This window comes from Hyaena hyaena, unplaced genomic scaffold (assembly GCF_003009895.1).
Source record: "Hyaena hyaena isolate Hyena2069 unplaced genomic scaffold, ASM300989v1 scaffold_238, whole genome shotgun sequence".
NCBI classification, from domain to species: Eukaryota; Metazoa; Chordata; class Mammalia; order Carnivora; family Hyaenidae; genus Hyaena; species Hyaena hyaena.
Window position 1 is genome coordinate 2,191,936 of NW_024080870.1, and position 18,998 is coordinate 2,210,933.

The following is an 18,998-nucleotide window of genomic DNA, read 5'->3' on the forward strand; positions in this document are numbered from 1 at the left end:
ACACCCCCAGGTCAGCACTGTTACTAACACTCCATCCAACTCAGTGAGCTTACGTACCATTTCTATCACCCAGCCTTTCCAGGGGGAGGATTGGAGGCCGGGAGAGCAATGCCAAGCTCAAGGTCACATGATTGGCAAACAGATGTGGGATTTGAGACCCAGCAGACTGGCTCCAAAGCCAGTTGTTTTACCGTGTCTGCCCCAGTTAGGATAAAGCATCCCAAAAGAACTATCCCTGTGTAAGTCCCCAAAGAGGCAAGTCCCCTTCCGTTTCATAAATCCCACATTGCATCTCAGGCTTGGGCTTCCTTGTGGCAGGTACGTGGGCGGTACCAGCAAGTATCTGTGGGGTCAGAATCAGCCTGAGCACCCATTTCCAGCCACACACCAGGCACCCCGGCCTATGACACAAATGAGGAAACCTTCTTAAGCAGGAATAAACGGCAACTAACTACGGAGGTTCCCTCCTCCTGGTTTTCACTTCATGTTTCTGGATGCTGCCGGCTGGGTGAGCAGAGATCCCAGGCTCTGGCCCAGGCAGCTGGCCGGCCTCCGAGCGCTGCCATGAACCACTTCCAGACCATCCTGACACGGGTCCGGATGCTGCTGGCCGGCCATCGGCCGGGCCAGGTGCGGGCGCTCCTGGACAGCATGCTGGAGACAGGGCTCCTGTCCGGGGAATACCACTGCGCTCTGCTCCATGAGCCGGACGCCGAGGCCCTGGCCAGGAAGATCTCCTTGAGCCTGCTGGAAAAAGGGGACCCAGACTTGGCCCTCTCGAGATGGGCGTGGCGGGGGTGGCAGGCCCCAGGGGCTGAGAGGGACCCCGACCACAAGGACCACGGTGGTAAGTTGGCATCCCTTTGGCTCGAGTAGCAATGACTGGCAGTAGGCAGAGCAAGGATCCTCCCTCCTCTCTGGAAGGAAAGTCAGTATGATGATCCCTGTCCCCAGGACCTGGGTAGGAGCCGGGGCCGCTGGCTGAGCTGGCGGGAGGCAGCCAGGGCCTGAGGAGCTACGTCTGTGATGTCGGGTGTGTGGGGTGTGTCTGGGGCGCGTTCTGCTCTGTGTAAGAGAAGCCCATCCTGGAAGCATGCAATCACCTGCCTGCTCGATTCACTCTCTGAGCGGCCTTGATGGGCCAGGCACTGTGCTGGGCACTGGGGCTGGGGGCACCGATCAGCTCCTGCCTGCAAGGAGCTCGAGGTCCTGTGCTGAAGGTGGACATGGACACTCGGTGCGGTTCCAAGATGGAGAAATGAGGCGCCAGACAGAGGAGGGGCTGTGCAGCTGGAGAGCAGAGGAGGCCGTGTGTGGGCACATTTGTGTATGTGCATGCGTGTGTGTGCACCTGGGTCAGCAAGAGACACAAATCAAAAGACAGACGGAGAGAGGAAGGAAGGGAGAGACAGAACAGAAAGACAGATAGATGGAGAGGGGGAAGGGACGGAGGGTGGTGGGGAGAAAGAGGGAGAAGGTGGGGTGGGGAGAGAGAGAGAAAGAGGGAGACAGACACCCGATAGGAAGGAACCAGATCAGAGAGAAGACAGGAAGAGTGTCTCACTTTCAGAACATTGACGACACTCGACGCATCTTCAATCAGAAAGACAAGCCTCCACGATGTCCTTGCCACCCACACCTCTGGCTCCTTGAACATTTCACTCCTTCCTTCCCTGTTTGCAAAGAGGTTCTCACTTTGTTGCAAACAGCGTTCTTCCCAAAGACACATGGTTATTCTGTCTCCTGCTTTACCCAAATCTGTGCTTTTCCCATTTTATGACTCGGAGTGATAAACTCCGGGCACGCTTGGTCCCTTCATGGCTTCGGAGGAACTTGAAATGGGAGAGGATGACAAGGATTCACAGTGGTGGAGTATTTGCCGTGTGCCGGGCATGACGCTCTTAGGGATCACCAACCACAAACAAAGGACGCCTCTCCCCAGGGGAGACACGCGGGGTCCCCAGGTGGGAAGTGCGGGAGGCGGGATTGGAAGTAGACAAGCCTTCTCCTCCGCCCCGGCTTTGGGGGAGTAAATGGCCTTCTGACAGTCTGCATTCAGGCAGCGGGGCGGTGTATTTCTTTCGCCCTTTTGCCAAGACCAAGTTCACACGGGGTTGGCTTTCCTCGTGATTAAATTCTCGCCCAGGTGGTTTCTGTTGGTTTTTTAATACATCTCTTATTCTCCCGGTCTCCCACCCGAACGACGGCCCTGACTTCTTCACGGGGATGCAAGCAGCCTGCGTGGCCTTGATGGGGGCACAGCAGGCACCCCGGGGTCGGGCGGGGGGCGGGGGGCGAGGGGGGGGAGTTGAAGCCATCCCCTCTACCGGCTAACCGCATGCTGCTTTATATGGAGGCTGCCTCACACCTCAGCCCCTCCCTCCTCTGTCTGCTGGTTCCTGTTATTTAACTCTGTTTCCTCCCCGGGGGTATAATATTTTTATTTCTGATCCCATGTGACTCTAGAAAGGGAACTAGGCTTGGGGTGACGCGGTCCTTACAGGGCCGGGAGACAGAGAAGGGGCAGTTTGCCTCCTTTCCCTGCTCTTTCCTCTGGTGCCCAGGCAGCTCCCCTCCGGGCCTCCTAGGTGCGCCCAGGACTGCGGGCAGGTGGGGGTGTGGTGCAAGCCCGGAGGGAGCAGCCGTCCAAGGGGAAGGAGGCGAAGAGGAAGAAACCCGGTGCTTTGTAAAGAAAGGCCCTGACTTTGGTTTCAATGGGGGTTCAGAAAAGGAAATCATCATGTGAAGGTTTTGTAACCCTCCCCACAGCCCTTAACGATCTTCACCCTCCACTGCTCTAAACCCAGCACTAGCTCCCCGCCATTTAGAGGAAAAGCTAAATCTGGACAGTGGCCCACAGGGCCCATCACTGTGTGGCTCTCGTCAGGGCTCTGCTCTCGTCCCGTCCTTGTGCTCATCTCCTCCAGCCGTGCTGGCACCCCTGGTGCCCCTGGGACAGGACTGGCATGCTCTCAACCACAGGACCTTGGCATGTGATGTTCCCACTACCTGAACACTCCTCGCCAGATGGCTTCTTGGCCCGCCTCCTCAGCTCTGTGCACAAATTTCACCTTCTCAACGAGGCCTCCCCTGAGCGTCACATTTAGAATTGCAGGCCCCCAGCCACACTCCGGGCCCCCTCCCTAGACTGGCATTTTCACCTTCTCTATGTTTTACTTTTGTATTATATCTGACAACCCACTGGAAGATGAGCTCCATGCGGGCAAGGATCTGTATTTTGATCATTATCGCATCCCAAGTGCCTACGGTGCCTGGCACTGGGTAGGTGTGCAAGCCATACTTGTGGACTGGTGGGTGGTTGAATGGATGCGTGGAGGGATGGATGGATGGGCGGGTGGACAAGGCAGTGGGTAGATGGGTGGCCGGTGAGTGGCTGGGTGGATGGTTCAGGTACTATTGTTATTCTCACTTTACAGGTGGGCAAACTGAGGCACAGGGGGGTGAAGAGATTTGCCACAGGTCATGGCCTGGGGAGGGGACTCTGGAGTCTCACAAGTCCAGATCTACCCCTGCGCTTTCTGCTTGGAGGCCTCTTCAAAACAACCAGGGGGGTACTGTAAATCTACCCCCGACGGGCTGACCAAATGCAAACCGAAACTACGCGCGTGACTCAGAAGACACCTTCAGCTACCGCAGGGCCTCATTGCAGTGGTGCAGAAAGCCTAGTTCTGGGGACGCAACCTTAGGGGGGCGTTGCCTCTGTGCTGCACAAGGCTGCACGAGTGCATCCAACCCCAGGCAACCCCAGGGGTTAGGGGAGGCCTGACTGGCAAGGTCCTTGTCCCAACGGAACTAAGCAGCTTCCCTGGGGAGTCAGAGCAAACGCTCAGGCATTCTTTGGTGACAGCGGGTGACGATATGTGGAAGCAATCCAAGGACAGAGAAGGGAGAGTTAAGATGGCAGTGATGGAGAAAGACCAGGCTGGAGCCCGGTAGCTCCAGGTCTGAGGCCACGCTCTGCTCCTTACAAACCATGTGACTGTGACCTGATCACTCTGAGCTGCAGTTTCTTCATCTTGAAAGTGGTGTGATGATATAAAGCTCCGAAAGCTGTAGTGAAGGTTAAATGAGATGGTGGCCGGAAACTACTCAAGGCAGGACTTGGCATTAGACAGCTTACTCTAGTGGGGAGGCAGCCAGGAGGATTGCATGGGGAAGAGTAACCCAGGGGGTTGAGGTGCAGAGCAAACAATTGTGTTTACGGTCTCACAGGGCCAGGGGGTGGGCGTCCCACAGAGAACCTAGACCCCTACCCCACAAGAAACACAGCGCTGAGTGCTCGGGTGCTTTGTATATCTGAGAAATGCATCCCTGTGTCCCCACCGTTAGGCTGGCACATTGGTAGGCACATGGTCTCCGCCCTCAGACTGCCTGGGTGCTGGTCATGGCTCCCTCATTCCGAGGGGTATGGCTGTGAGTGCTTTCTGGAACCCCACTGGGCCTCAGTTTCCTGCATCTGTAAGATGGAGGCGATCATAGTACCCAGGGCGATGCTCTAAGGGTTCAGTGACCTCAGTCAGTGTGGAGCACATGCATTTCTGGCAAGAAGAGAGCGGATTCTGACTCATCAGCCCCTGTGGTGGCGTTTGGGGAGCGACCCCCCCCACCCCCAGGTTCACATAAAGATGAAAGCCACCGGGTGGGGCTTGTGAATGGAGAGTGGGCACAGCAGTGCCTTTGGGCAAATGTCAATGCCGCAGGACACCCCCACTCCGTGGCTCTATCTTTTATTGTTTTCTTTGGCTTTCTTTTGTTTGTAGCTCTGTGTTTTCACGATGTGCTATTTTTGCCCACCGGGACTCTGTTCTAGGAACCTCGGAACTAAGTCTCCCTCTAGGATATTGCGTGATTTATTGGAAAGGGAGGGAGGGGCCCGCCTCAGGCTGCCAAGCTTCCTTCCCCACTTGGCTCTCAACCCCAGAGAGAGCCACCGCACCCAGACCTCGGAGAGGAGGGGGCACTGTGCCCTCCTGCCCCCCTCTTTCCTCTCCCAAGATCCGCTTGGGCTCTGATCTGGAGGACCTTCCCGTGCGTCCCTGGAGGAGGCGGAGATGCGCTGGCCAGAGCCACTACTCTCCTTTCACGTGGGGCGGCTCCACAGTCAGGCAGACGCACTTCACCTTCACCCCCAGGAGCCGGAAGTTGGCACTTCCCCATGGGTTTTCCCAGGCCGACCGGTGGCCTGGTTCATACCCTGCTTGGCTGCAAGCCTAGCACCTGACCCAACCGGCCATGGTTTCTGTTCTCTGTTACCTTAAGCAGCTCACCTGTGTCCTGACTTAGTCTCTAGTCTTCCCTCCGGCCACCTGCCCACCCACCGACCTGCCTGTCCTCAAATTTACCCGGTCCCCAGAACCACCTACCAAGCTCTACTTCTCAATCCATCAAATTAACTCTAGTATCCACTTATATATGCTTATCAATTTACCTATTCTTTTATAGTTTCATGTGTTAACTTACTCAGCATGAGGCTGCGTTCTCATGCACTTTCCTACCTGCCTAATCTGGATACGTACAAGATTTGTAATATTTATTCACCTATGTCTCTATTGACTTCTTTTCCCTCCTTCCTTCCCTCTTACTTAATCACCATTGTAGCACCTGCTAGAGATTTTGGTGGGCACCAAAACCCCTAAAATGCACTTACACCCTAGGAGAGGGGACTCTTCACCATTTGGGACTTGAACCTTCCTGGATCGTTCAAATCCAAAGTCCATTCCTTCATTCAAACAACCTTGGGGTGGTGTGCCTTTTTAAAAAAAAAATTTTTAATGTTTATTTTTGAGTGTGTGAGCGAGAGAGCAGGAGAGGGGCAGAGAGAGAGGGAGACGCAGAATCTGAAGCAGGCTGCAGGCTCTGGGCTGTCAGCACAGAGCCTGACGCGGGGCTCGACCCCGTAAACCACGAGATCATGACCTGAGCCGAAGTCGGATGCTCAACCAACTGAGCCACCCAGGCGCCCCAGGGTGGTGTGACTTTTAAGTTAGAAAATAAAACACTCCAACCTTATTGGCAGCGACAAAGTCTATAGTTATGAAATAGAAAGATGCTTTGCCAGATACATGGCAACAAGTTAGCTGAAAATGAATAAAGTGTAAGATTTTTGTTAGCTGGAAGGGTGATGGAGGCAGACACTTGGGCCTTGAAGGATGGCTAAAATATATCTGGATGGGGAGGAGGCAGGCTCTCAGTCCTGGCTGGGACTTTGCTAGGGCAGAGGTACCCGCAGTGGTAGGGCCGTAGGGCCGTAGGGCCATAGGGCCCAGAAGCTTTGTTTGGGAGGCCGTAGCAAGGGAGGGCAAGCTTTGCCGAATGATAGTCTTACCAGGAAGACTAAGCTTCCCTGGGGCAAGAGAGGGCCGCTCATTAGGGAGGGAATGGATTATATCCAAAGCAGCCTTGGGCTCAGGTGGAATCATGAGCCTCTGGCATCAGCCAATCGTGCAGCCTGGTACATGTCATCCCCCGGCTCAGAGACCTGTGCTGACCCAGGCATGGCCAGGTTTGGGCCTTGGGAGTGGGCCTGGAGGGGATCAGGGAGAATGTGGAAAGGTCAGGTAGCAGAGATGAGATCAGGCCAGCTCACAGATGCAGACGTCCACGCAGGTGCACCGCCAGTCTGACCAGACTCTCGTGGCGAGCTCGGTCCTGCCATGAAACTGATTCAGAACAGCCTTGGCCGTGGCCGTCGGAACTGGCTGCTTCCGAGGACAGGAAGAGACCCTCCTACGTGGCCTCGAGACAACTAAATGCCCAGGGGTGCCTCTCCCTTGGCACCAGGTCATGGGAAGATGAGACTTCTTGAGATTTCTAATATTTGTCACGTCTGTTATATTAGCCATCCAAGACAAGACCCTGTTTCACATTGACTGTTAGCATTTGCCACTCATCTGCCTACTTCCTCCCAGAGACTTCCGAAAGCAGGGGCTGTTTCAAAATAATCATGCTCCCAAGGTAGGGATTATCATCTTGATTTCATATGTGGGGCCGCGGAGGCCCACACAAGGGAAATGAGGGGTCCACGGTCACACACCTGCTAGTAACAGCAGGGGCTTGACGCCCGCTCTTGGGACTCCCAAACCAGTGCTCTTTCAGTAAAAATGCAGGCGGTGCCTTTCAGTGCTGCCCAAACTTCCTTCACCTCAGCCCCACCCTGGTGTTCTCTGCCCACTTTCTATGCTATTATTTGCCGGACAGGTGTTTTTACAAAGCACTCGCATTTTCTTTGCAATCCAACTTTATTTTGCAAGGAAAGTGTATGTCCACCATAAATGAAAAGAAAAGCCCCCTTTGAAGGTAACTATGGAACAGGAAGGCAGAGCAGTGTTTACACCATCTGGCCAGACGCTGTCGTCTTCCTGAAGGCTTGAGGCTGGGGGCTGCCCTCTGCGAAACAGGGATGGCTGTTTTTGAACAGGTCTTCAAGACCTAGGAGCCCCAGACACAGACCTTCTCCTGGATGCCATGAGGAGCATGGGGAGAGATTTGCAAGGATACTAACTTTCTACCAGGGGGCGTCCATGCTATTTATAAATGCATCTATGTGTCACCCCAAACCGTCTGGCTTGTAAGTAGGTCACATTTGGGATAGCTTCCTTTTATGTGTAATTCACGTTTGGGTCCAATGTCTTGGAGTAAAAGTGATGAGTGGACCACTCACGGTCTCCAAGGGAATTCAGGGCGATTTGGTGTGGGGGTGGGGGTGGGGTGGGGGGAAGGGGAATCTGGGAGGTCTGCTGGACCCCAGGGTGGGCAGGGACAGGTGGCGCTCAGCCTGTCTTGAGGCATTTGTGGGACTCTGATCCTGGCGCCCGTCTTGCAGAGGATGGCAGATACTGGCAACTGGCATCAGTATGGCTTCACTATGGCCACCGTCATTTGAGACTGTCAGTGTGTCAAAGGGCGCCCCCCACGAGACAAGTCTCAACCTTCTACAGTCACCCCATGTAGTCTACAACAAGGAACTGAAATCCACATCTGAGGCCAGGGGAGGGCTTAAGGGAGCGTAGGCAAATGAGAGAGTTCTCAGACAGAGAAATCTGGCAGCTGGATGCCATGTCATAGGGGCAGAGTTTTCTGTTGGTCCCTTGCTTGCTTCCTTTGCATGCTGGCTTAGGCTTGGTGGGCTCTGGCTCCGGACTGGTGTGGGGGAACCAACTGGAGATGAAGCTGTCTGCTCCTGCGCTGGACAGTCTGAGGCATCGCTGGGGAGGCTGAGGGCACCAGGAGGGGCTGTCAGACTCCGGGAGAGGCTGCCTCACTGTGTTTCCCAGACCATGCGTTGCCTGGCTCCACGCCCCGCGGGGTCCTACCTGCCTGAGCCCCAAGGTAAAACCGCTGGCGGAGGAAGTTGGGGCTGAGAAGGCTTCTTGATTCAGGGTGAGGTCTCAGCTGGTCTGGCCATCTCTGACCCGGGGATGAGGGCGGAAAGAGGGGCCCTTGTGCCATTGGGGCTGTTGTAGAAAGTGAGGTGGTTGGCTATTCCCTACCTCTTGAGGGGCTTTCAGATCAGCCCAGGTGCTTGGCACGTGAGAGCACTTTTATCAGCGCTCAAGTGTTCTAGTGGGCCAGCATTGCGGAGGCGTGTCGTCAGCTCTGAGCATTGGTGGCCTGACTCAGCCAACCACAAGGTCCTCTCTCTCCTAGGTAAACACTGAGGGGTGCCCTTGCAGGACGGATCCCTGCCCAACCCCACCCCATCCCTTGAGGAAGCTGGAAAACCAAAGCCAGAGTCAGTTCCTTGGTGTGTGGCAGCCCCCCACTGGCCAGCAATGGCCAGTCACCTAAACAGAGGCCATCATCTTCCCAGTTTCCAAATTGTGTGTTGGGGAAGAAGTGGGGGGGGCAAGAGATAGAGGGTGAGAGACCCCAAAGCACAGATGTCTGGCACCAGCTCTGGCATCGGTGCGGCATGTTTGAATCCCAGCTGCATTGCTGGCTGGCTGTGATGTGACCCCGGACATGTCACCACGCTTCTCTTGAGACGCTTTCCCGGGCTGTAAAAAAAGGGGAAGGGGAAAACTCTATGATGGGGGACAATAGTGGGGATAGAAGGGTCTGTCTAGCACAGTGCCTGGCACCCTGGAGGAACTAAGTGTCATCTAGGAGCCTGATAGTATTGGTGTCGCTGATGTGTGTTTGAGAGGGATGGGGCTCCCTTCCTCAGGCACCGCCGAAACGTGTGGCTTTCTCTGAACCCACACACTGAGAGTAAGTTTTCCAGCTCTGTTGAATAGAGCTTGTTGAGTTTGGCTAGGGAAGGAGAGGTCAGAAGTCACCTTGACTCACCCCTTCAATTCCAGGCAGGAAATCCAAGCCTGGGAAAGGAGGTGACCTCCGCAAGGTCTCGTGGTGTGTGGAGCTGGTGTCCAAGACCTCTGGAGGAGGAATGGGGAATGCCGTTCAGTGAGGGGAGGGGGAGGCACGTTGCCGAGGTTCAGTTTCCAGCCCTTTGAGATCCCAGAGGAATTTCCTCTTTCCTCTCAAGGGCATTTGGCTTCCCAGGAGTGAATGGCTCAGCGAGCAAGTCTCTGAGTCCCACGTCCTGTGAAGGAGGGTCGTTTGCCACCTTCACAGCTGGGCTGAGCTGGAGAGAAATCGAAGCCTTGCAAAAGCGAAGGGGGCGGGCTGCCTGCAAGCCCGGACTTGCAGATTACATGCAGGTGGGCGAGGCGCAGCGGGCTCCCCTCAGGCAGGGACTGGCCACTTCCAGGAGCTGAGTGACGTTCTGGGGGAGCCCAGGAGTGTAGGGATACAACCCAGGCGCTTCAGAGAAAACACGTGGTGGGTGCAGCAGAGGGAGGCGTGGGTGCCTGCTTACTCCCCAGCTTGGCCCAAATCCCGCGGTGCAGAGAGAAAGTGAAAGAGAAAAGGGCAGCCGCAGGGGGTGAGGTAGGGTGGCTGGGCAGTGGATCTGCCCCAGTCTGGCCACAGCTCCAGAGCTGGCAGGAGGGAGAAGCCACCGGCAGCCCAGGGAGTCCTGCGAGCAGCGGTAGGTGACCAGGGTCCCTTCTGCACCCCTCAAGTCGGCCGGGCAATCCAGGCTCAGAGCCTGGCAGCTCCTTTCCTGAGGTCACACAGCAAGGCTGGAAGGAGGGAGAAGGGAATGTGCAGAGTGTGAGCCGGGGGAAGTCCTTTGCCTCATCCCTGGCCTGGACCAGGGACGGGATGGGGCGCGCGTCGGGGAGCTGAGCCTGGTGCCCAGAGCGCGGAGCGGCGAGGCGGGTGGAGCCGACCGTCTGCAAGATAGACTGGGGCGCAGGAGCTGAGCCCGGTGCCAAACCCGTGCCGCATGCACTGTCTCCGCGTCCTAGAATTGGTAGAGGCGCGTGGGGACGCACAGCGCTGAGGCGGACACAGGCTTTCCTTATCCGGAGGACCTGGGGCCAGGGCTGTCCTTGCCTGAGCCTCAGTTTTCCGGTTGGGTCATCTTACCGAACTGACTCAGGAGTCTGGGCTCCAGGCCCTCCGCTGGAATGCTGTGCGCAGGGAGGGCTGTGGGGAGCCCGACCTTTAGCTGAGCTCGCTGGAGAAATGCTCACCTCTGTCATTCGAGAAAAGGAGGCGAAACTGAGAAAGAGCAAAGCCTTTATTGGAAGGTCTCAGAATTGCAATTCGGGGAGCACAGAAAAGTGTTCTTGCTCATGTGGGGAAAGCCAGGGGTTTTATAAGAAAGAAGGAAGGGGTAAATTACATGATCTAGATAAAGAACAGGAGGCGGGGGGGGGGGGACCCTGCTGATTCACTTTACTGTCCCCATGAGATCTGAGTGTCAGTTGCCCTTGTTGACATTTATGAGCAATTGCTGGTAAAACAGTTGCCACTTGTGGCCCCGGTCAGGAGTTTGACTTCGTTAGCCAGAAAGGAAAATGGAGCTTTAAAATGGAGTATCTTATGTCCAGAAATTTTACACAATTCCAAGCCTCTCTCTGATCATCTTGGGCGAGGGCTGCTGCTTTCCCGGACTGCTTTGACAAGGTTGGCGTCTCTTCCTACTTTGGGGACTTGAGCCACGCCTCCCAACCAGACAAACCAAGGAGCCCCAGAAAGGGGGGTGTCTCTGGTATCCCCAGAATGCCAGAGTCAGAGCTGTCACGTCTAGCTCTGTCTGGACCTTGAAAGCCCACAGCTGTTTTCCGAGTCCCACGCCCTCCCCCCGTCCAAGGTGACACAGGGTGGGATCGGAACCCAGAGGTCCCCAGTGCCCCACAGCACCCCACGGTGCTCCACTTGCAATCGCAGTCTAGAGTTCCTAACTTCGGCAGGATGCCTTCCTTCTCTCAAGTCCCCTCTCCACACCGAACAAGGAAAGAAATACTCCCAGCTGACCAGAAATTTAAGGAAATTGATGAATCTTGCTCTAAAGCCTGGTGGAGCTGACGGGAGAGAGGAGGAGACCCCAGCAAGTCGTCACTTTCCAAACCCCAGGCTGCCTTAGGCAAGGACCTGGTCTCCAGGATCCCAGAATGTACAGTGGAACGATCCTCAGAGAGGACTGAGCCGAGGGGGTCCTTCCTGCACGAGGGAATCACCTGGGAGGCTGCTTAGTGTGTAGTCTCCCAGGTTCCCCGCCCCCTCCTCCACCCTCCCCCCCCCCCCCCCCCCCCCCCCCCCCCCCCCCCCCCCCCAGCCGCCAGTCTCCATTGGCTGGGCCTGCCCTAATTCATTTATCTGGGTGACTTCTGTATCAGAGGTCCACAGGTTATACAGGCATTGAGAGGCACTGATGTGGCCACCCTGTGCTGTCATCATGTTACAAAACCATGAGGACTTCCCCAAGCAGGTTTTATCAAAGGCCACATAGTTGAGCTGTTGGTAGAGTCAAGATTTGAGCCCAAGAGTGCAGAGAGCCCAAGCCCTGGACTGGAGTGTGAGCCTCTACAAAGGCAGGGCAGGTCCTGGGTAGTCAGAGAGAGTCTTGCTGATACAACAAAGTCGGTCTGATGGCAGGGACCTGGTTTTACCTCTTGACACCCCAGCGCCTGGTACCTTGTGATGAGTAGTCAGGAAATTAACAAAAGGACTCAACACCAAGGCCTGGGGTCAATCCCGGACAATCAGGGAAGTGACCCGAAGAAGAAGGGGAAACTTCTGGACTTGGCCCTCTGACTTGCCATCAGTCACCCTGAACAAATGATTTCCCTCTCAGAGATTCATCCATAAGGTAGATAAAACAAAGAGCACTGTTGGGTTGGCTGGGAGGCTCAGTCGGTTAAGCATCCTGATTATTGATTTTGGCTGGGGTCATGATCTCACCATTCCCAAGTTTGAGCCCTGCCTCAGGCTCTGTGCTGACAGCTCGGAGTCCGGAGCCAGTTTCAGATTCTGTATCTCCCTTTCTCTCTGTGCCCCTTCCCACTTGTGCTCTCTCTCTCTCTTTCTCTCTCGCAAAAATAAATAAACATTAAAAACCAAACAACAACAACAAAAAAACACAGGGCGCTCACTATCTTGGTGATTGACCAACATGCACAGAAGTACTTTGGAAAAACCAGCAAAGAATATACCTGAGCCAGGAGTAACCATTATAGCTTCTGGAAGGATAGTACAGAATGATCTGAGGGGAAGTTGTGGGCGGAAGGGAGGTTTCCAGACTTTGAAGCATATGTGATGGGTGGTCCAAAGACGGTTCTTAAAGAGGTATTACTTGACACTGGTTCTCGTGGAGAGGAAGAGATCATTGCTTTCCTGATTCTTTTTCGAGCCTTCTCCATTTTTGTGTGTAGCTGCCTTTACCAACACTCATACTTGCTCATGTTTCGTTTTAACAGAATGGTAGAGCAGCTGCCTTTATTCTGATAACATTATTTTGTTTAGAGTGGCAAGGACCGTTTCCCAGCCCCTCCCATGGGAGGTAGTGAAAAGTTTCCTTTTTTTTTTTTTTTAAGGGTAACAAAATTTACCAATGTAACCCTTTTAAGTATACAGTTCAGAGGCATTACATATATCCATACTGTTCTATAACCATCACCACCATCATTCTCCAGAATCTTCTCATCACCCCAGACTGATGGTCCCTGTTCCTCTGGCAACCACCCTTCTATTTCCTGTCTCTATGCATTTGATGATTCGAGGTGCCTCACGTAAGGGGGATTATATAATATTTGTCCTTTGGTGACTGGCTTCTTTCATTTAGCTTGTCTTCCAGGTTTATCCATGTTATAGCAAGTGTCAGTGTTTTATTCCTTTTTATGCCCAAATACTAGCCCGTGTACGGATGGGCCACATTGTTTTCATCCATTAATCTGTCGACGGACATTTGAGATGTTTCCACATTTTGTCTATTATGAACAGTGCGCTATGAGCATTCATGTGCTGGGATGTGTTTGATTTCCTGACTTCAATTCTGGAAAGTTTTCTTTCATGTTTTTAAACATTCACTATTTATTTTGAGAGAGCGAGCGAGCGTGTGTGCGCATGAGCGGGGGAGGGGCAGAGAGAGAGGGAGGGAAAGCGGGAATCCCAAGCAGACTCTGCAGTGTCAGCGCAGAACCCGACACGGGGCTCCATCTCACCAACCGTGAGATCATGACCTGAGCCGAAATCAAGAATCCGGACGCTTAACCGACGGAACCACCCAGGAGCCCCATGGAAAGATTTGTTTTAAAATAAATATGTTTGTTTTCTAAAAATCTTATTTCAAGGAAAACATAAAGGCAAATTATAGAACAGGTGTTTTGCAGATGTGACCAAAACAATTGTAAAGGGGGCTGACGAATACCGGAGCTTTGGGAGAGTTAATTGGTGGAAAGACCTGGCAGCTATTGTTACAATCTGGGCTGTGGGGCCCGGTGACAGCTGCTGGGGGACTCTTGGAAAGAAAACTAGAAGCACCGAGGAAGTGTTCAATCCGATTCCGGGGTTCTTGGCTGGGAAGAAGTGGAAAGGTGGAGAGTCTAGAAGGCTCTCCTTGTGGGAAGGAGAATCGCACACTTCCCAGTGTTCAAAAAAATTCCTACAGGCTGAAGGGCCAGGGTCTTCTTGGCAAGTTGAAACCCAGGCTGCCTTGAAAATAAAACCTCTTAATTCTCTACAAGGCAAGTGTGCATGTCAGGGGGCCTGACCAGTGCCTGTTTAAAAATATAGAAGACTTGGAGGGGGTGGGGGGGGGGTGGAAACCAACACAGAGCCTCTGGGAATCAGGCCCGGGGTTGCTGGGTGGGTAGTGTTCTTTCCAGGCTGTTTTGATTCGCAGCCAAGTGTGCCAATCGCTTGTCTCTGGGGTCAGACCCTGGCAGGCAGGGCTGGCCCGTGATCCATCTCAGCCCGGCCCTGGCTTAGGTGGCCTTAAGCTGAGGGTCAGGACTGGAGCTGAGGGCCCGGCTTTGTGGATTCTTGCCCCCTCCTCATCCCAGGAGCTCAAGTTGTCTTCCCTGAAAAACCTGCTGGACTCCTTTCCGGGTCATTGAGGGCAGCAGCCTGGAATGTTTGGGGCGTGCAGAGGTAAGGCCACCTGGAGGCGGGAGAGGCCAGCCAAGCCTGAAGGGGACTTGTGCTCTGCACAAGCCCTGACCACCCCTCGTCTCCCAGTTGCAGCTAAGTCTCCTGCCTTCTCCTCCTGGGTCCGCTGGGCCCTTCGCCCCCAGTAACTGTGCCATTTACAGGCATGTATACCATTTGAATCCCGTTTGAACCCCCAAAGATTCTCCAAGTCACGATGAGGGGAATGTCCTTGGCCAGGAGAGAGGCAGAGAAGATAGGGGGCTTGCCCGAGCTCTCAGAGGTGGTCTCTGTGGGGTCCTTTGTGGGGTTCTGACTGATTTCCAGGCCCCGCTTGCAGAGAAACAGAACGAGCTGGTCTCAGGTCAGGTTCTCCAAGCGGACTCAGAGATGGAGATTTGCACGTGTGGGGGTTTCCTGGGGGAGAGGTGAGGTGTGGGCACCGAAGGGACAGGGCAGAGGCAGCTTGGGGCTGCTGTAAGTCTCAGCAGAAGTTTCAGCACCGCCCTCCACAGTGAGGCTGGGACAGACTTTGGGGTTACTGCAAACTGAGGCGTTGACCAGACCTTTGCAGGGACCTGTCCTTGGATGTGGGCCCCCCTTGGAGAAGGGGTGTGACTTTGAGCTATTCCCAGAGCTGTGAGCCCCTTGCCCCCCAGCAGCTGGTAGGTGGGCACCTCGACCTCAAGGGGCTGATCTGAGCAGCTCACTGTAGTATCCGCCATCGCAGTTGAAATTGTCAAGTCCGACTCTCGGAGACCAAGGTCTAAACTTCCATCTGGAGTTGCATTTGAACGGTATTCTGTGCAGCCCCCTTGGGGAGGGAAGGTTGTGGGCCCTCTGTCCCCTCCCCCTGTTCTGAGATTTGCATGCTAATGCAGTCAAGGTGTGCGCAGTGTTCCTGTATCATTCTTGCTGCTTTTTCTCACATGTCTCACTGTGCACATCTGGATTTGGGCTCTCAGAGCTCGTTCTGTTTCTGACTTTTCTGCTCTCTACTATTTCTTAAGTTCCACCTGCCCTGCTCTGTGTGCATTTGGTCTGTTGCTTCTTTTTTTTTTAATTAAAAAAATGTTTATTTATTTTTGAGAGAGAGAGGGACAGAATGAAAGCAGGGGAGGGGCAGAGAGAGAGAGAGGGGGAGACGCAGAATTGGAAGCAGGCTCCAGGCTCCGAGCTGTCAGCACAGAGCTTGATGCGGAGCTCAAACTTATGAACTGTGAGGTCATGACCTGAGCTGAAGGCGGATGCTCGCCTGACTGAGCCACCCAGGCGCCCCGTGGTCTGTTGCTTCTAATCAGGGCATCACCCTCCATGGACTGCCGTGGCTACTTTTAACTGTCCCTCCCTCAGCAGTGGACACCCAGGTGGCCTCCACACTCTGCCACCACAAATAGTACAGTGAATCATCTGCTGGGGGTCTCTGCGGAGCTATGGGAGCATTTCTTTGGGATGTCTATGCCCCCGAACTTGAACTGCGTGGTTGTAGGGTCTCTGCATCCTCAGGTATTCTAAGTGGTGCCCGACCTCTTAGGCTGCACCAGCCTCTCCTACCAACAACCTGTGGCGTTGCCTCGCTTTCTAACTTCGGCCAGTTGTACAGTGTCGAGTGATGCCTTGTTGTTTTTACTTTGGGGCACTTTCCAGATATGTCACCCGAGACACGACACAGCAGCCCAATGACATAGATGCCGTGCCAACCAAGGGCAGTAGATTTCACAACACAGGAGAGGATGAGTAACTTATGTGAGGTCACACAGTCAGTGGAGGGACTGGGATTTTAACCCGGGGCATGCACTCTTAACCACCATATTAGTATTATTATCATGTTTTATCTCCCTCTTAACATATTATCTGAGTCTATTGTGCAAGCTTCTTGGCAGAAACTGTGTTTTAAACCTATTTAGGGCCCCTGGATTTTTTTTTTTTTTCTGGCAGGAGATGCTTAGTAAATCATTGTTTTACAGATTTGAAGGGAAAAAAAAGTGCAGCTGGTCCCTTAGAGTTTATCTGGAGGTCTACACAGTTCACGAGAAGAGGAACTTGTTTGATCTATTAGCCCCACAGACATACCGACTGGGGCTGGTTGTGGAAGATAGGTGACCCCAGGCTTCTGACTTCCTGGTACCATTTGACCTCCGGAAGCAGTTTGTCCTGAAGTGAGGCAGCAAGGTGGTGTGAGGGGGGCTTTGAGGGGAAGGCAGGAAAGGCTGACAAGCAACGAGGAATCTAGAATCACCAAATGCCTCTGCTGAGTGGTCTCCACACCCACTACGGCTCAGAGGTCAAGATCAAAGGCGGAGCTGGAGTGGAAAGCCACATCCCTAGACACACAGTTCAAAGATTTTCCATTCCTTCCTCTGGAAGAGAAGTATGGTTAACACACAGGGACGTATTTTTTCTAATGCTCTTTTACCACAGTGCAGAGCAGTGCTGAAGAATGTGGGATTAGCCAAGGTGCCTCTTTTTCCCTCTCGATGCTGCCTTAGACCCCAAAGGACAGACTTCCCACCCCCCTTTCTCTGGGAAGAAAGTGTCTGATAAACTGAGGCTAACCTCGTCACCACCTGCCCAATGACTATAAGAATACCACTGTCCCAGAGTTGCTGTGACAATTGAAATAAGATAAAACATAGAGTACCCAGCACAGCCCCAAACAGAAAAGAATCTCCCAGCAGCGAAGGATGGTGATACTGGCAGACTGGGGAGCTGTAGATGGCGGATGTGAAGTTACTTAAGTATGAATTAGAACGGTTTGGTAATACTTGATTTCCCGCAGGGGAGAGAGGAAGGCATTTATTTCAGACACCATTTTGGTGTGTATGGTCTTTGAAAATCTGTGGTGTAGTACAAAGTGGGGACAGAAATGAACCCCCAAAGGGACTTTTGGTGGCAAAAAGATTAGGAACTTTTGCTCAAGTTGGATGTGGAAGGTGGTAGCCCAGTGGGGGGGGGGGGGGGGGGGGGGGAGGGAGGCGAGTTCAAAGAGGACCTTCTAAAAATACTACTCGTTTACCAAAAAGACACAGACCACTTCTCTGCTGTGCCCCAGACGGCTCCTCAAAAGGAGAAATCATCATGTCACCCACGCCTTGCTTCACCAGGCGAGGGCACTTCCCCAGGGCGGCTGAGGACCACGAGGGACTAGAAGGAGCTGTGACTTTGGAGCCAAGCCGTTGCTCAGATCCCAGATGACTAGCCTGTCTCTTTACCTGAGAAATGGGAATACAGATCACACGTGTATGTCCTAGACTGAATGGAATAAGGTCTATGCATCGTGTCATTTGCTGCCTGGCGCTCAGCAGGCACCTACGAATTCTAGTTATGCAGTGTTTTTATGGAGGGAGAGAGCCCGCTGCAGGCAGCCCGCTCCAGTGCGCTGGAGTCCAGGCATAGATGAGCTAGACAGGGCTAGGGCCTGTGGACTGGGCTCCTGCCTTCACGGGACTCCTGGCACATAGGATCTGCCCTGGGGACTCTCGGGGACTGAAGGGGACTCTGTGGTTTGAGCCATCTCTGTCCCCATTCCCCTCTAGAGTGGGATGTGGGGGAAAGAGTTCAATTAGGGGCCTTTGAAGCACTTCCTAAACATCCAGAGGCGTAGGGAACATGGCTGTGGGAATACGGGGAGGTGCCAAGCCAAGATGGAAGTAGATCTTGGCATGAATGGATTTGGGAGACTAGACTCTCGGAACTGAGTCCCAGCTCTGCAGCGTCCTGACACAATGGAATTCCTTTGCCCATGGGCCTCCTGCGGGCCTCCAAGGGCCCCTCTCTGCCTCTCAGTGGTCCCACAAGGGAAGCGTCGTTATCCTGATCCAGTAGTGTGAAACTGACAGGTACTCAGAGAGGTTAAGTCACTCGCTGAATGCCTCCCAGCCATGGTTCAAACTCAAGCTCTCCAACCAGGTGACCTCGGACAAGCCAGTTCACCGAAGTGTTTGAGTATCCTCGTTTATCAAATGGGCATTAATACTCCATCCTGCCTTCTCCCTAGAGCTCTTTGGGAGCTCAGAGGTAGGAGTGGGGGGTGGAGGCAGAAGCCCACAAGAGAAAGTGCATAGTGCAAGGCTGATCTTGGGGTTGCAGGAAGGGAGGTGCCAGGGTGTATGTTGAGGGTGTCTGAGAGTAGATGTCTTCTTGTCTGGGCTAAGCTAATGACACAGAGCTTGGATGACTTTTCTCCCAGGCAGCTTCTCAGCGGTAGTGATGGGGGACATTAGCAGACTTCCCAGGTGTCACTGCTGGCTGTGGGGCTTTCTTGTTCCTATGGGGGCTGTAGGGTCTCCTTATGTCAAAGGACACAAAGCTTGGCTTCACAGTGTTGTGGTGTAGGCAGAAATGAAAGAGAAAGGGTCCTTTGTCCACCTCACAGTCACAGAGGTTAGAAGTGAATTGATCATAATAAGGGTGACAGTAATGGTGGCTGTCACCCACATTGTGCTCAGCACACATGTGCCGGATACCGTCCTAAGCCAGAATTCAATAAGCACTTAATAAGGGCCAGTCACCTTTCTGAGGGCTTTATGAGAATTAAC

The 18,998-nt window shown here is 53.7% G+C and overlaps 2 protein-coding genes across 3 annotated transcripts in view; both read left to right on the top strand.

Annotated features, from left to right (window-relative positions):
- Window positions 1-560: 560 nt before the first annotated feature.
- Window positions 561-3,013, top strand: LOC120239826 (MHC class II transactivator-like). The gene is made up of 2 exons (XM_039244338.1): window positions 561-847; window positions 2,928-3,013. The coding sequence occupies exons 1-2, from the start codon at window positions 565-567 to the stop codon at window positions 3,011-3,013; spliced, it is 369 nt and encodes a 122-aa protein (XP_039100269.1). The 5' UTR covers window positions 561-564.
- A 5,107-nt stretch (window positions 3,014-8,120) lies between these two features.
- Window positions 8,121-18,998, top strand: part of LOC120239841 (MHC class II transactivator-like) — a 38,449-nt gene continuing 27,571 nt past the window's right edge. For both annotated transcript variants that reach the window (XM_039244379.1, XM_039244380.1), the window contains exon 1: window positions 8,121-8,349. In XM_039244379.1, the coding sequence (XP_039100310.1) occupies window positions 8,298-8,349 (52 nt within the window). In that variant the 5' untranslated portion in view covers window positions 8,121-8,297. The remainder of the gene's footprint in view (window positions 8,350-18,998) is intronic.

What these genes read in the sequence shown, in the direction of transcription:
- LOC120239826 (XM_039244338.1), top strand. Translation starts at nt 565, where the DNA reads ATGAACCACTTCCAGACCATCCTGACACGGGTCCGGATGCTGCTGGCC. An exon ending in CGACCACAAGGACCACGGTG is followed by an intron (nt 848 to 2,927) that starts GTAAGTTGGCAT and finishes CATCTCCTCCAG; the next exon opens with CCGTGCTGGCACCCCTGGTG.